Below are 16,924 nucleotides of genomic sequence, written 5' to 3' on the forward strand. Positions count from 1 at the left end.
TCGTATCAATCCGCCGAAAGAAGTCTGATAAATTTGACGTTGATTTGTTTACAGAGGGAAAAAACAGAAGAGACGAAAACAGCGGAGAGAAAGCAATAAAGGTTAAACGATGCAAAAACTGTAAGACGACAAATGAAGTAAACATTAAGGTGGCTGCACACTGCCCAGACAAACGGCAACCAACTGTCGGACAGTTGGTGCCAGTTGGAGTTGTTCGAGTTTGACATGACAAGTCGGGTTTAGGTGGAGTCGTGGAAAGTCTGACCAATGAGCGCCTTTTCCCAACAAACTGCAACATTCTGAGAGTGCGTCCCCTTGACAACTAGCCTAGAACATCAGTATGCACGACCTTCATCCATTCAAAATAAACCAAAAACATCATGGCATCAAAAGTCAGTCCTGTCAGCTGGTGTCTGGGTGGTGTGGAGCTGGCAGTTGGTTTTTGGAACCGTCTAAAGATGGCAACCAACAGCTGCCAACTTTAGAATGTTGGGGTGAGTTGGGCGTTGTCTGGGCCGTGTGCAGCCACCTTTAAACCAAAGAACCCCTTCAGGGTGAGACAAGTCCAGCTCACCCTGTCGGGGTTCCATTCTACGATAACCTGCTCACATTATCCCTTACTTTATGATACTTAATAAGGGCAGTTTCAACCAAGTCGTTCTGTTCCTCTGCATGATTTCCATTGCACCTGAAGGCATCACAGCTGATCATCTCATCAGTGCTGCGCAAACTGCATCATCCAAGTGTTCGAAGTGAAATAAAGAGAGAAGGAGCATGTCAGGTTTTATAGAGAATTATATTGATACAACGGAGGATCTGACTGGGTGGATGTGAGGCCAAGTTAATCAGCAGTGACAAACACTACAACCACAGCGGCTCAGGACTTCCATATACCAGTAAGTACAAACCTAAAAATGAGACGCACACTACAATCTTCTCCAGAGGCAACTCTACATTTGAACAGGGTTCGGACATTGTTTTAATATTTCAATACACGGTAAAAAAGGTATTAATATACAGAACTGTAAACAAAAACGCATGTTGTCTTTAGAAGTAAAATGAAACAATTAAGGTCACAAAAAAAAAGATAATGGTTAATCTCTTTCAGTTTTTAAAAGTGTGACACGGAGGGAATGATTCATAAGCAATATTGCTTTATGGGAGCACTTTAATAATAATAATAATTATAATAATTATATTGGTGGATCGTGGCTTCACAGCATCCCCCCAGTCAGCATCAAACACAACAACAGAACAAGAAACAGACATAAGAGACTATTTACACGAGTGATCTTTTTTTGTTTTTCTGTTAAAATTATTTCTACCTAATGTGGCGAACATCATCACAATGCAACAACCCACAGCTGATGATACGATGTACTGGATGTAGTGTGCATGTGGTATATGCAAGTGTGTGAATTTGTGTAACAGTAGGAGCGTCGGCATATGAAAAGTTTAAAAAGTTCAATGTCCATTTCTTCTTTCCTACGTCATCCCTCCACAACTTTAAGAGTAGACGCGCCGCTTTCATTCGTCCTCCATCGCTTTGCAGCTCATCTTCTCCGTCCCGCTGCCTTCTTGCGCCCCTTGAGGAGAGGAGAGGAAAACAAAGTGTGAAGAATACAGAAAAGAAACTGAGCTGATAAATTCTTACTAACTAAGTCTATACCCAGAACTCCCAGATAGGATTCATGTAACACTTTCAGTACCTTAGGTGTTGGCTCGTCCTCCTGCTCCTCCTCCTCTTCTTCATCTTCCTCCTCAGACTCGTCTTTCGCAGCGGCTGCCTTCGATCGCCCAGCGCGCCTGGAGACGACAGAGGGGATACACAGTGAATCAGACTGCTGCAAAACTTAGCAAGGAGACAACAGTAGATGTAGAAATGTGACGACAACACATCACCACCGACTGCAGCACAGAGCTGCTGCCTGGCTCAGCACAGAAGGTCTCTGAATTTTCTTGCTTTGATTATCTCAAAGTAGCAACCACCAAGTGCCAAATGTTGGTAGGAAGCATTTCTGGCAGATAAATTAGTAAGTCACGCACACACACAACACACCAGCCAGTGAGTTACAGTAATGCTCCATTGTAATCTAGACTCAGTTGCTCTTCTAATCAATTGCACAACTGTATCCTGTGCACAAAGGATGGGCGAGCACTGTCAGTCAAAGCTGGTGTTCTCTGTAATCGATAGAAGCAATAATATCTAAAATTGGCGCCATAGCTGTGGAGAAAGTTGTACAAACAGCTCGTGGTCTCGCCCATTCTACATTCCTACAACACCCAGCGTGCATTGCGCCCCTCCTTCTGAAAGGAACGGCCCAGCGAGAGACTCTGGAATGAAATACTACCGTTTTCGCTGCAGGCAACGGCTCAGAGCGGTACAGAATCCGAAATACGACAAGAATATACCGGTGGATCGTCTAAAAACTCTTCAGGTCTGCAGTCTACATTTCAAACCTGACGATTTTGAACGAGACATTGGAGGCGGGCGTCCTAGATTGAGAAAGTGTAGTTTAGCAAACTCCTTGGCCTCCGCCAGATGACGCATTTTACAGTCTGTCGGGGGTTTTCCAGGGTCCATTGGAGAAGCGGATAGCGTTCTCCAAAGGCACAGAGAAAAATTGCATTTTTTTCCTACCATAATGGCATTAGCTCCCCATAATAGCATGATAGGACTGAGGTTGAAAATTGGTGAACTGGCCCTTTAAGTGTGACTTCACAGCTTATTTCAAATCATTTGAACAAAAAGGAGAGTCCATGAAGTGAATAATATGAAAAGTGACCAGACCCATACCTCAGGCGGAACACTAAAATGACACCAAGTATTTGAACAATTAAACACCAAATCAAACGCATAAATAAATGTACAAGTCTGTAGATGTGTGACAAAAGAACTGTCTCTAAAACAGTTACTTGACAACAAGTTTGTGCTTTCTTTCATGACAATATGTTTTATAAGAAAAATGTACTTTGCTTAGTAAATTATGTTGCATTGGAAGATATGTTTGGTGTAATAAAGAAGTAGTTTGCACATAAGTCGGACTTAGTAGGAACTTCCTGGAGCCTTCAGGCACATTTGGGGGGCATTTTTGGGAAAATCCTGTTAACATAACTTGTGCAAAGAACTTTTCCTTACAATAACATCTGGTCGACTGGTCCATTGTAATAACTTAACAAAAAGTGGTGCATAAAGGACTCACTAACAATATTACAAAGCCTACTAAGATAAGAAAAAAAACAGGATGGAGTTGCTGTAAAATCTCACAGAGCTCGAGTGCGTCTTACGTTGGTTTCTTTGCAGCTGGCTGAGCTGATTTCGGGGGACGTCCTCTTCTCTTCTGCGGTGTCGTCTCTGTTGACTCCACGCTGTTGAGCAGACAAAGGACGCAATAATTACAGTCAAAAATGTATTTCTCAGTGAACATGATTTTTAGTGAAGCTGATCCAAAGTCTCTGTTGGTGTTATAGCTGCACACAGGGAGGTTTTTTCTGTGTCTCACCCTTGTGATCGCCGCGGCGTCCTGGCCTGCCTTCCTCCCTTGGGCTTCAACTCCACATTTTCACTGCTCTTGTCATCCTCTTCCTCCTCGTCCTCTGCTTCCTCCTCCACCCTCTCCTCTTCCTCCTCCTCCTCCTCGTCCTCTGGTGGAGGAGCCGCCTTCTTTCGCCCCCTCTTCCCCTTGGCAGGCGTGTCCTGGCTGGGAGTAGCGGACTTCGGAGGCCGGCCCCTGCGTCCTTTTTTCGGCGGGCTGTTCTGCTCGTCCTCGGGCCGGTTGTCCTCGTCCCACTGGTCCTCTGACTCGGCCGCTGCGGTCGTGTTGGCTGAGGCCTTCTTGCGTCCACGCTTTGGCTTGCTGTCCTGGTCGTCACTGGAGGGCACGACACGTTTGCGGCCACGGGGCTTTTCAATATCCTGTAAAAGAAAGAGCTGACGGTTGACAAGGGCTGACCGGTTTCTGGTGTGAGCGATGAGCAAGGTTTTTTTTTAACCCCCTGTGTTTCCTCACCTGAAGATAAACCGGAAATCTACTAAAATAAATGTGGGAAACTAGTAAAAACTGTTAAACCGGATTGATTCAGAACATAACAGAGATAAAACGCAGCAGGTCTGGAGGACCTTATAAATGATAGTTTATGACGTCTACTCACTAATCTTATCCTGACTGGTGTTTGCACAGTGGGATCAAAACACGGAGGCAAAAGGGTTTATGACCAGCAACACTTCACTGGATCGCAGCAACACACCTGTTTCCACGTGTCCTGAGATACTGAGTCATTTCATACATGTGAACAATTCTTGTTTATTTGTGCAGAACAGATGTTCAGTACAGAAGTTTGTCGAACTCATTGTTGTGATCATTTACCCATGTCTAGTGTGGATCTGATGACCAAACAGATGCTCACACTCTGGCTTTCATTGTTTTAAGCTGCTTGGTATTATGATTTAAAAAAGGGGTACTATGCTGTTTCACATTTTAAGACATTTTAAGTCACACTGTTGTTTCTACACACTTTGTGTCACAAAGTGCAGCCTCAGCTGGCCAATCAGAAGACAGTGGGCTTGTAGGGCCGGGTTTCCTTAACACTCGAACTACCAAGGCAGTCATTTTGACGGCTTTCAAAATTTGCAACATCATAACTTTGTTTAAATAAAACCTATGCACCAATAGGACCCTGACTTTTCCTAAATGTGTGTATATTTTATTCTAACATTGTTTTATCATTACAATTTCAAAACACAAAAGAGATCTGAGTATTACTACCTCGAATGACCATAGCAGTCAAATTAACTGCATGCTTTTTACAAGGGGTGTCATATTTCACTATTTGCTACATTGTCCCGCTCTTTCGTTTGTTTTGTTTTTTATGCTCTGTGAAGCTAAAATCTAGCTATAGCTTCACTCAAAACCCAAGAGAGGCAAAAATGACAACTACTGACAACATCCTGTTCAAGAAACGCACCAATGAGATGATGTCACGGAGGAGCTTCATAATGCGACTCGCAAATGAATTTCGATCCAGACACATGACAGCAAAAGCCAGACAAATAATGGTGATCATTTTCATTTTGTGTCCTGATGTGTTTTTTTACCTCTTCCATCAATTTATTCTTAGATCTTTTTATTGATTATCCAAATTATATGCAAATAATGTCTGAGCAGTCAAAATGACTGCTGTGGTCATTCTAGTAGTTACAGAATTCTGGTAGACCGAGTGTTAAAGGGACAGAGCTGACTGAGTCTGAGTCTTGATGATGCTAAGCTACTCCACAGGTATCAGAGTGAAATATGAAGCTTGAAATTAGCATAATAACCCCCTTTAAAGTCATGTGTGCGTTCTTATCAGTCAAATAGTGAAGCTTTGTTAAATCATTGTAATGACCCTCCTTGTTTCACAGTAGATGTTACACCAGTACATAAAGAGGCTTTCATACCTTGTCCGTGCTGTCTGCTCTCTTTAGGGTGAAGTCCTCGTTCTCACTGTGATCCATTTCTGTGCTGTCGTGCCTGAAACAAAGCAAATAATAAAATTAATTAAATAAAAACAGTTTCTTTTTTTATAAACAAACTAGGAAGAAAAAGTCCTCTCTTTCTGTGGTTCTTTGTCGTCTGCGAGCGTTTCTTTATTTTGTGTTAGAGTAATAAGATCCTGAGTATTTTCTACGTAGGCTCAGAGATCAGACCAGCTGAAAGTCCTGAACCAGATGGGTTTAGTTTTAAACTCTTCAGTGGATGCTGTAGCACCAAAGAGTGTGTAAAGTGCATGACATGTGTTGTACCTAGTCTTGCCGCGTTGCGGGGAGCCCGGGTTGGACGAGGAGTCGTCGTTGCTGGCGGTTTCCATTCGAGAAGCTTTACTCTGGAGCTGTTTCCCAGCTGTCGACAGCGGCTTGTTTACAGCCCCCAGAACATTAGCCGACTTGGGCTTGAGAGGTGAGAGAAGACGAGTTATATTTGGATGTGTGTTTAATCAAACACAGCGCAGAAATATTATGATTGGGAGGTTTGAACCGGCTTACCTTTCCTGGTGTGAAGAACGCCTTCATCTCTGGTGGGAGATAATTTTTTGTGTTGCTGAAATTCTGTAACAGAGTAATGTTATGTCAGAGGGCTTGTTCGTGCAGAGAGAACAACAATTGCCTAAAAGCTGGAGACTGTGTTTTGTTTTTGTTCCCGCGGGACAATCGGGATAATTGCTCTTGAAACAAACACAAAAACACAAGCTGTGGCGTTTTAAACGAGGTTACTACGAGCGACAGAAAACGACATTGTCCATATTAATTTAATCTTTAAGGTTCTTGAACCGTTGATTTACAAAGTCAAATAAAATAACAGCCTTGGCATATCTCATTAGCAGCTAAGCTCTTCTATTAACACACATATTTAAGCACCAACCTTGTCGGGTTTGGTGAAGAAGCTTGAGGGCAGTGTGGGGTCTTTAGGGGACTCCAGGCTGTAGGTGGTGCTCTTTGACATGATAATGTGCATGGCTACATCACACACCGTGTAGAGTTTCTGTAGAGCAGAGACAAAGTGAATAGATATGTGCTGATATCTTTAGTGTACATGAAGTTGCAGACGAGATGTGTATGTACCTCGTTGGTTTTGGAATCCGTGGGGGACTGGGCATCTTTTGTTTGTTTGATATTTTCCACCATTTTCCTGATGAAGGCGTGGCTGTTGTTCTCGTTCTTGGCCATGATGATCTCGAGGACAAACCACAGAGCCCTGATTAGGAGGGAGAGTGTGTTTTATAGCCGACCTACTGTAGCTACATGTCCCCTGAATCATGACACCGGGTTGTAATATCCCACACGTAACTATTATTTCATCATCAGTGTACAATTACTTACTCTTTAATTTCTTTGAGCTGCTCGATGTCCTGCACTTTGACGTAGTCTGGGTCGTGTGCCAGCAGGTGGATGGTGTAGGGCACCACGTACTCCGGCAGCAGAGAGAACAGCTTGTCTGTCGGCACACGAGGTACATATTCAATTATCACTGCCTCATGCTAACAGTGCTAATAGATGCTATATTATACGCTTTAAGGAGAGCAGAAAATCATATTAATTCTTTTTCCCCTGGCCACTTGTGTATTCATTTCCTCTTTACAGTTATTCATTATTTATTTCCCTACCTTTCAAATATTCTGGTTTAAATTATACATAATGTAGAAGCTATAATATAAAGGTCATGTTTTACAGACTTTCTGCAGCTGCTTTAAACAGAATCTACAAATAAAATTTGATTTGATATTGTTCAGATTCTCACCACTGATGGCGGCGTGCTGTTTGAGGTACTCTCTGCGTATGTTGACGTTCTTCACCAGGCACTGGCGAGCGTGAGCCCTCCTCTCTTTAACGGGGTCCTTGGCGCACAGAGCGAACACCGCCATGTATTCAAGAGGCAGACGGAGGCGGCACAGGCCTCGGTGGAGCTTCTGGGAGAAACACTGTCGCACCTGGTAGCACTCGTCCTGGAGAGCGGAGAGAAAGTGACGCAAAGTGACAATGATTAGGAGGAGGAGAAGACGGATGATGAAACGGCTCAGAAACATGGGGAGGCAGCGCCGAGGTGAAGTGGGGATGAGTGTTGGAGATAAATCGTCCTCATTGGGAATGCAAACAATATCAAATCAGAACCATAAAAACAAATAATGAGATGCAGAGCCCCGAAGTGAGCCGAGGTTGTTTATGGTCTTACATTGATGACGAGAGCACACAGCTGATACTGCTCCAGAGTGATGATTTCGTGATAGCAGGGCTCCTGTGCCAGTTTCAGCAGGGCGCACGCTGCCGCCAGCCGCAGCCTCGACATGTCTGGTTTACTGAGGGAAGAGACAACGAGGAATTCTTAAGATATCTTTGAAGTGTTGAAGCAGAAGGAGTCCCTCAGGTCTACAACACCATCTCACTGAGAATTACATGATTATAATCTTAAAACAAAGTGCTCCCTATTCTGTTTAACAGCACAGAGGTTAACCTTAGCTTTGTTTATAAAGGAGAAGAAGCCTTGTTTACCCCATCCGGCCCTGCTCGGTTAGGTCTCCATCACTGTGCAGAATCGCAGTCAGCATCCTCAGGGTGGAGTTGCCTGATTTGCTCTGGTTGTTCTTCACTCCTAGTAACCACCTCACCATCAGCTTTATCCCCTGGATCTGAAGAGAAGAAGGTGAAAGGTTAAAAAAACAAACATTTTTTTGGGCAGAAGCGAAATTGTGATGATAAGCAGAGGACTGAACAGACTGGCTGCTGACCTTAGCCATAGTCTCTGGGGACACTTCATCATCAGGAACCCAGAGTTTGGTCGTCTTCTTTCCTGGGATCTACAGAGAAAACAAACAATACTGTGAGACAGGCCTATTGGACTAGCGGCACACGGGCCAGATACGGCCCGTTTAAATGTTTCTCTGGCCCACAAGCAGCTGCCTACACATCCAGCCGCTGTCTGCAATATGATAAATATTACTGAGGTGATGAACATCCAGTGTTTCCCACGCAGTCTTTACCGAGATGGTCCACCCAGGTACATTAACAGCTGCCAAGTGTTTTTGACGACCCATTTTAGCTGTTTTGTTTTTCGAGAGAAGACGCCAACCGCGATTGAATTATAAGTGGACACTCCTGTTCATTGTGACAGACACACGCGCTCTGCTGCTCTTATTACGCACGCACAGGAGAGGATTGTTTTGGGACCTCATCTGCCGACTAATGCCGTTGTTTTCTGAGTGCAGCTGGTTGTACCCGATGTCATTCTGTAACACTACCACGTTGGTTCCGCTCGTTTCGATACGCCAGGTAATTATCAACAAACGTCCTCCACCACTAGCAAGTCACCTGCTGTTGCGAAACAGACTGCGGGTGGAAAAAAGACTTGAGTTGTGTTTGTAAGCGACTTCATGAAACGTGCAGCTGATGGAGAAAGTCATCAGAGCGGACACACACACGGGGAGAAACAGAGAGAGGCAAGAGAGAGTAAGAAACTGGGAAATATTTTGCATACATTTATGGTAATTTGCACACTACTAAAAAGGATCCCAGGATACAGTAGAACGTGTTTATATATCTGATGAGTTTACCCTGTCGTTCATGAGCAGGTCCTTCACAATGAAGTTGGCGACTAGAGATTTGAGCGGCGCAGCAAACTGTTCCGGGGCCAGCTGAGCCAGGTGACCCAGCGTGGTCAGAGGAGTGATGAGCTGCTCCAGGTTAGCGGGGTCCAGGCCTTTGTGCAGAGGCTGGAGACACGCAACATTTGACGTCACATGATGGTCAGGGTTTTAAAGAACAGGCATGTCAAGTTCAACTGAAATATTCAAACCAGGAAATACGCACAATGTATGTCTGGATTCACAAGCTTTTAATTCTACGTGTAAAAAGTACAGAACAAAAGAGACGGGACTGACTGACCTCAAAGATCTGGGCGAAGTGCGTGTCTCTGTTGGTGAACATGGCGTTGATGCAGTGGATGGCATACTTGGCCTGGCGAGGGGGGCCTCTCTTAGCTTTGGCCTGCAGTACCGGCAGCAAAACACTTGGGGGAGCAAGCAGGACAACACCATTACAAGCTATACAAAGTATTTCCACAGTCATAAAGATCCCAGGATGTTTTAATCGAGCTGGATGAATGCAGTTCAATCAAACGTACGATTTGATGTGGGGGAAACTCTCCTCCATCTTGCTGCCTGTGTTCTTGAAGATCTGCAGAGCGGCCTCGGCCACCTTCTCGTCGTCCATCTTCAGACAGCCCAGCAGGGACTCGAAGGTCTCTGCAGAGTGGAACGACACCGGGTGTGTGAACGACAGCACCTGTGTGGGACCACAACAAAAATAAAAAAGGTCAAACAGCTGAAAGCCTTTTGAAATCATCACAGGAAGTGTTTTTTCTCCAAAGTGGTGACACACAGACTCTGTGCAAAGATATGAGGTGTTTTTGTCATCATTATTTAGTGTGTTGTGTTTGTATCATTGTAATGAATGCTTCCTCCAGGGGGGAAACTGCAGGAGGGGTTTTTATCAATCATTGTTTGTTCTCTCCCCCTCCCCCTTTTCCTTCCTCCATCATTCAGTCAACAAGACGAGAGTAAAAAGTAGATTTATTTTCTGATTACTCGAGTTGCAGGCGGCAATTTACAGTCACCCCTGCAGCACAACTGATACGAGTGTGGAGGCAATCACTTACCGGTAGATTGTTTCCCTGCACAAACATTGTATCTTTCAAAATGGAGCAGCAGCACGAGATAATAACATGACAACCTAGTATTTATCATCACATTCTGCAAAGTGATGTTTTACCTTCAGCAGCTCCAGTCCGGCTCTGATGGCCTCCTCGGTGGGGACGCCCTCCTCCTCATCATCAGCCGTTCCATCTATAGATTTGTTCACCTGTTTTATCAAAGCGCTGAAAGATAAGAGAGAGAAAAAGGGTCAAACACTGCACAAATAGGTCAGAAATCTCAGCCTTTTGATCAAATGCAATGTGATTGTACCTGATGGACTCTGTGTCGATGTGTACGGGAGCGATTCTCTCCAGCAGGAACTTGACCATCTCCAGGAAAGGATTGCTGGGCTGTTTCGGGCTGCCGAGCTTCTTAGTGATGTCACGCTGAAAAAGTAAAAGTAACTTATAAATAAAAAAATATCAAAATAATAATAATGAGTGCAATATTACAAGGTCAGACCACAGACTGTATAAAAAGATGGTCGACATGACAGCTCCCTAAAAGTGAAGCCAACACATGTCGAGCGCCCCCTGCTGACTGGCTGCAGTATAGCTCATAAAGCCCGCCTCCTTCATGTTCACAGATGGGACATGAGTCAAACTATAAAATCAAAACACACTTCAAATACATTTTTCTCAAACATGGTTTCTGTCATTATAGTTAGTTCTTATCGTGCTGATTTACGTCCAATTGTTCATTTTTCTGACAAGTTTATTTTTAATTAGTTATTTGATGCTGTAAAAAGGATGATTGACAGCTCTGTTGACAAATACGGCTCCAGCAGCCGATCTGTTGCTAATAAGCAGAGTAGAGGAGGAACAGCGAGAGGAGACGTAACTAAAACAATCACTACAGTCATTGAAGTTTACATATCTGTGAACATGTGCTTCAGACCAACACAAGAAGCTGTTCTGCTGTTAAATACATCGAAGTGCGGGATCCTTGCGTTTTTTTGTGGTAAGTTAAGTGTGTGTTTTGGTTAGCGGAAGTGGCTACGGCGGCTCCACCCGTCGATCCCTAATGCGCAGCTCTGGCTCCAAATGAGGTCACCATCGCCTGATGGCAGCGCCTATCAGCTTCAATTTCTTAGGAAAAGAACAGATGGAGACGCGTCGTCCATCTATATAGACAGTCGTTGAGTCAGACCTTGCTTTATTTCTGTTTCACTTTAACATTTAGATTTAATGGTAACATATGAAAGGAAATGCTGCAGCACAACAAGAAACACTGCAACAAAGAAAGGGAGAGGGATGGTCTTCTTTTGTCATCCAATACTGTAATAAAGGTTTTATATATATATATATATATATATATATATATATATATATATATATATATATCTCTCTCTCTCTCAACCATCACTTATGCACAAAAATCTATGTAAGAACCGAGGAATGAACGAAACAGTTTTATGGCGTTGAGGAGAAAGAACTTAATACATCAGATGAGTCTATAAGAAATGTTTACCCCTCATGGAGGCATCAGGGCAAAGGTTACAATAATAATCTGAGCAACAGATTCTGTATGTACGTATGTGTGTTTTCACTCACGCCAGCTGATGCGAGCTAAAAGGAACTAAACAAAAGCCCCCATTTAAAGTTGCTCTGTTGGACATTACAAAACATAAAGCAACGATCGCTATGAAAAAACATTAAATGGTGAAAGTGAACAAAAGAAGTTTGAGTTGATTCACTGTGAGAAGTGGGGACAAGCATCCTGTGAAGCTTATTAGAGGCTCCACAGCAAAGTAAGGTTTTAAAAATCTATTATTGATGCAGCCTGAGAGAGAACAGCAAACACTCCCCGTTATCTCGCTCAGCTTTGGAACTAAAAACACTGAATGAAAACAAATGTAAGGTTGCGATAACAGTAAGGGTATGAATTAAAACAAAAACAAAGCCAGTGGAGGGATGGCAGCTTTTAAATCAGAAGGCTCTACGCTGTGATCTCTGGCAGAAACGTCAATACTCACCACGCAGACTTCAGCCTGCTTGCAGGAGCAGGAGGGGCTGACCAAGGTCTCCAACTGATCTCTGATCCGCTCGTCATCGTCCAGGACCTGAGCCAGCTTCTTCACAAAGTCCTGGGCCTTGCCCGGGTCTGGCAGGTTCCCTGTAGACACACAAAATGAAAAGCTGATGTCTACAAAGAATAGATTTGAAACAAAGGGGGGGTTAGGTCACCCTGTTTCTGCAGTTTCTTTTCTACTCGGGCTTTGCCAAGTCGAAAGATCTGTGAGGGAGTAGGAATCAGTATTCAATACACGAGATGTAAGAAGAATTATGTGGAAGATCCCTTACTTGTGATCACCATGACTTTGGCGAATACGGCCTTGCTCGATGCCTCAGACTGCAGAACAGAAAAAAATACTTGAGATGAGACGAGGGTTCATTTTATCAGCTCTGTAGTGTGTCGTGCTTCAGTCAGTGATACCTTGGGTTTTTTGACCAAGTCCAGCAGGTCTTTGACGTGGTGTCGCAGCAGATTCTGGCACTTCCACATCTCATTCAAAGCTCTGGAGAAAAATAAAAGCCTTCCTTTGTAACATTTCTTCCAGACAGTTCAAAACTTTTATACGTTTAAAAAATGAAGTCGTGTTTTGCCACTGGTCTCAAACTTGTATCCGTGAGAAAGACTTACTTGACAGCATTCGTGTCCAGGGTGGCGTACAGGTAGTACAGACACTTCATCCTCTCAGATGTCTCCAGGTTGTGAGGAACCATGTACTGGGCAAAGACCCGCTCCACCAGCAACCTGATCGGGACAGGGAGGGAAGCATTAAAAGGAGAACCTCGGATTCAAACGTAGAGTATCCTCTGGAAGTAACACGGTTTGTTTTCCCTCTTTAAGGGTTTGAGCTGTTAGGCCTGACAGGCCTTAAGCCCACATTAGATTTGTTTAACAGGATTATCCACACCAGGGTCAGGAATTAAGACGGAGTGGGACAAAGAGCTGCTGAAAATCTGGGAATGCCGCTGAAGAAATGGAAAGAGGGGAAAATAGTAGCTATAAATATATTATATTATATATTTATTAAAGTTATCATGAGAAAGATTACAACCCCTCACCAGCATGTTCAAACTAAATATGTAGGAAACGATTTAATTAATTTTTATCTCTCGAAGTAAAGAACACTTGTTTGCTCGGTCAAATTTGCTGAGCGTGCACAATCATTTCAACGCTTCCCGCTTCACTGCGACACGTTCACACTCAGGAACTGCCTGTCACAATACAGACTTTTCCTGTTGGCAGCCGAGCGGCTCCACTGCAGCAGACAGATTCAAAAGGACAACTGCACCCTCAGAACTACTTTCTGCAATCAGATCTGAGCCCGTGGTGTTTCGTGGAGTTGTTGTGTGTTTAGGCTTCCTCCCCCCCCCCCCCCCTCCCCAGAAGTGCTACTTCAGCTGCTGACATTCTGCAGAGTGACTTTCAACAACCACCAGAGAGCCACTTTAGGCTCTCGTTGTTGTGTGTGTAGGTGGAGACACAAAACAAATCAACGTTTGCAGTGCAAAGTGATGCTGCAGCGGATTGTCTTGCTGCTCTAACGACTCAAAAAACAAGTCCGTCATATTTCACGTAACTGAAAACAGTTGCTTTGCGGTCAAATGGGTAGCTCTTCTTCATTTTTCGCTGCATGTCAATGTCAGAATGCAGTGACAAAAAGCTACCTCTAGAAAGAAGCCTTTAAATGTGATGTAATCGTCTACATTTAAATGGTTATCCACGCCACAAGACAAATTCAGCAGGTATTAAGTGCACAAATCCAAGGTACAATGCTGATAGCCCAAAGAAATCGCACTCTAAAGCTGTGGCTGAGATAATGAAAAGCAATTAACTGAAGGAACTCACAGTGTGTCTAATCAGCGTCTTCTCAGATTTGAATGTTCTACCTTTTTTAAAACACTTTCCCGCAGGTATAAAATGCTTTATTGAAATTAATGACGGTGTTTCGATTTCCGGCGGCGGCCGGGAGCACAAACCTGTCGTCGATGCTGTTCTGGTAGTAGATATGGAGCAGCTTGTCTTTGATCCAGGAAATCTGTTTAGAGGCCTCCCTCCCTCCTTCTCCCTGCAGCGAGTACTTTCTGTAGATCGACGCCAAGCCCATCATGGCCTCCTTACGTACACGCCACTGATAAAGAAGGATAGGAAGAGAACAGCGTGACAAAACTTAAAGGAGAATTTCATGTTAAAGCCCTGAGGAGTCAAACTGTCATACAGCTAGATAAGTCAAGTCAATTTATTTATAAAGCACATTTAAATACAGCAGCAGCTGACCAAAGTGCTGTACAAAGCATTAAAGAAGCAATACATAGAAACAAATAAAACAACAACAACAACTTAAGCACAACAGGCGGCCTATTCAGGACCAGGGGATTCAAAAGCTGGTATATACATGTATGTTTGGAGGCGAGCCTTAAAAGACAGAGGGGGCAGACATGACTGAGGCCTTGACTGAGAATGCGCAGTCAACTCTAAATTTAAAATTAGAAGGGGGGGCCGCCAGGAGACCTGTGTCAGAAGATCTGAGGGGCCTGGAGGTTTTGTAAGGGCTGAGGAGGTCTGTTATATAGGAGGGGCCAGGTCGTTGAGGGCTTTAAAAACAAACAGCGCAACCTTCCTGAAGCGGATTGGAAGCCAGTGAAGAGAGGCTAAAATGGGACTAATGTGCTCCCTCTTCCTGGAACCAGTCAGCTGCCCGGCTGCAGCATTTTGGACCAGTTGCAGGCGGGACAGGGAGGACCGGCTGACGCCAGTATACAGGGAGTTGCAATAATCGAGTCGGGAAGAGATGAAAGGATTGGAAGTGGATTACCTTTCTTAGTCACTGAAGGAGAGAATGGTTTTAAACTTTGAAATGGTTCTGAGTGAAAAGAAACAACTGCTTTTACCTGGGGGTCAAATGTAAAAGCAGTGTTGAAAATAATTCCAGGGTTTTTAGCTTGGGGTTTGATGTAAGAGGACGGGTGACCTAAGTTATTGGAGAGCAGTTTGATGGCATCTTGGGGGCTAAATAGCACAGAGCTGAAATGTTCTCTGTAAGAAAAGTAGAAAGCCTCATAGACAGACTTAAAGTGAGATTGCTTTACGATGTAAAAAGAAAATCACAGAAACAAAGATTTCACTCGCTAAAAAATATCTTAAAAGTAGGTACAGCGGGGCTGACACGGTGCTTAGTGTGCTTAACACAACACATACTGTTTTAACTTTAAATCCATGAAAGTTACAGAGAGACAAAAGCTTCCTCAGAGGAAATGACAACATGAAACATCAAGAGCTGTTGAGGATAATGAGCTTAAAAGACCTTGATGGTGTTGAGATACTTTGGCCACTTAAAGCCCTGTTTAGCCACAAAGTGGAGGAGGCATTCCTACATGTGGCTAGGCTAATGCACCCCTGAAAAACACTGATGATTTCTAAAGTTATGCAAGCCGAAATCATGTGCCACAAAGACAGGGAAACTACGTGCATCATCATCGTCTACTAAAGCATGTACTCATACACTCTCAGCAGCAGATATACCCATCCCCTGGAACAAACCGCAAACTCTCAGAGAGGCAGCTTCAGGGAAATGCTGATTTAACTTTCACCAGTTAATAGACACACAATAGTCAATGCACTATTTCTATTAACAATGATAAGCATGGCGCTTACAGGTACCATCAAAAATGAGGGGTTTTAACATTTTGCACTGTTGGCTTCATCAGCATTTAGAACCACAGGTTTGAAGGTTTTTGTATAACTAATTCATTTTTAACTAATGTCTGTATTTCTAAAGTTCATGAACATTATACAACATGCAGAAATAAAAGCATGACGATCAGACGGCCTCCTGAGTCCTGAAATTAAAACACTTCCAAACATATAAAAATGTTCCACTTACTCTTTTGTCCAAGGTCCTCTCTTTTACAAAATTGAGCAATGCATCATTGACTAGAGACAGGTCTTTCTTGGCAGCGGTTACTATAGAGACAATGACATCATGGCGGATGGCCTCCTCTGGGTCATGTGATCTGACCCTCAAGAATTCTGGGAAAGAAAACAGGAACAGACGAGTGGGATGAGCGATAACAGGCCACCTCAGAGAATAAGAGAGAGAATTTTTTCTACATTTTAAAGTAACAATAAAGCTTGTTACACAATATCAGGAGCTTGTAAGTGGTATCACCTCCAAATATCAACACTAAAGCAAATTGGTTCATGTTGATACATCTCTCATCACACTATTGGAGCATTTCGGCTGGTTTACCTGTGAGGTCTTTAGCCAGGTCTGGGTGGTTCATGAGACAATGACTGGCGAACTTCACACACTCCAGTCTGATAGGCACATGGATGTCATTAAACCTGTTGGGAAGAGAACATGACTGTTAGTTTAAGCTTCTCTGCAAAGCGATGCCCAAACAACACAAACATCCAGGCAATGTGTGCATTTGCAGAGAGTCTTTGGATTTAGGATGGTTGGTTGGACAGTAGAGGAAATGTGAAGGTTTATCTCCGGGTTCAGAGAAAATGTGATGTACATTTTTTGACATTTATTAATTTAATGAATTAATGAATTAATGTTTTTTGAAAAAAATCAGTAGATAATAAGTAATATCAAAGCAATAGGCTATCACATGAGAGGGAGTGATGTGATTCGTTCACAGGCACGAGGTCGCAGGCAACAACATCACGACCCCGAGTGTGATATTGC

The 16,924-nt window shown here is 43.5% G+C and overlaps 1 protein-coding gene across 1 annotated transcript in view; it reads right to left on the reverse strand.

Moving 5' to 3' along the window:
* Positions 1–770: 770 nt before the first annotated feature.
* pds5b (PDS5 cohesin associated factor B) overlaps positions 771–16,924 on the reverse strand; it is a 30,712-nt gene continuing 14,558 nt past the window's right edge. The window contains exons 10-35 of the mRNA XM_069668825.1: positions 16,481–16,575; positions 16,115–16,260; positions 14,211–14,362; positions 12,865–12,978; positions 12,658–12,739; positions 12,525–12,573; positions 12,197–12,336; positions 10,492–10,607; positions 10,298–10,403; positions 9,651–9,811; positions 9,413–9,536; positions 9,082–9,240; positions 8,260–8,328; positions 8,024–8,160; positions 7,707–7,830; positions 7,275–7,479; positions 6,857–6,971; positions 6,599–6,731; positions 6,399–6,518; positions 6,023–6,085; positions 5,783–5,928; positions 5,438–5,510; positions 3,504–3,916; positions 3,289–3,369; positions 1,710–1,806; positions 771–1,586 (exon numbers count right to left, since the gene is read on the reverse strand). Of these exons, the coding sequence (XP_069524926.1) occupies positions 1,554–1,586; positions 1,710–1,806; positions 3,289–3,369; positions 3,504–3,916; positions 5,438–5,510; positions 5,783–5,928; positions 6,023–6,085; positions 6,399–6,518; positions 6,599–6,731; positions 6,857–6,971; positions 7,275–7,479; positions 7,707–7,830; positions 8,024–8,160; positions 8,260–8,328; positions 9,082–9,240; positions 9,413–9,536; positions 9,651–9,811; positions 10,298–10,403; positions 10,492–10,607; positions 12,197–12,336; positions 12,525–12,573; positions 12,658–12,739; positions 12,865–12,978; positions 14,211–14,362; positions 16,115–16,260; positions 16,481–16,575 (3,253 nt within the window). The 3' untranslated portion in view covers positions 771–1,553. The remainder of the gene's footprint in view (positions 1,587–1,709; positions 1,807–3,288; positions 3,370–3,503; positions 3,917–5,437; positions 5,511–5,782; positions 5,929–6,022; positions 6,086–6,398; positions 6,519–6,598; positions 6,732–6,856; positions 6,972–7,274; positions 7,480–7,706; positions 7,831–8,023; positions 8,161–8,259; positions 8,329–9,081; positions 9,241–9,412; positions 9,537–9,650; positions 9,812–10,297; positions 10,404–10,491; positions 10,608–12,196; positions 12,337–12,524; positions 12,574–12,657; positions 12,740–12,864; positions 12,979–14,210; positions 14,363–16,114; positions 16,261–16,480; positions 16,576–16,924) is intronic.

Source organism: Semicossyphus pulcher, unplaced genomic scaffold (genome assembly GCF_022749685.1).
Source record: "Semicossyphus pulcher isolate SPU_LCO1_2020_fin unplaced genomic scaffold, fSemPul1.0.p SCAF_10, whole genome shotgun sequence".
Taxonomy (NCBI): domain Eukaryota; kingdom Metazoa; phylum Chordata; class Actinopteri; order Labriformes; family Labridae; genus Semicossyphus; species Semicossyphus pulcher.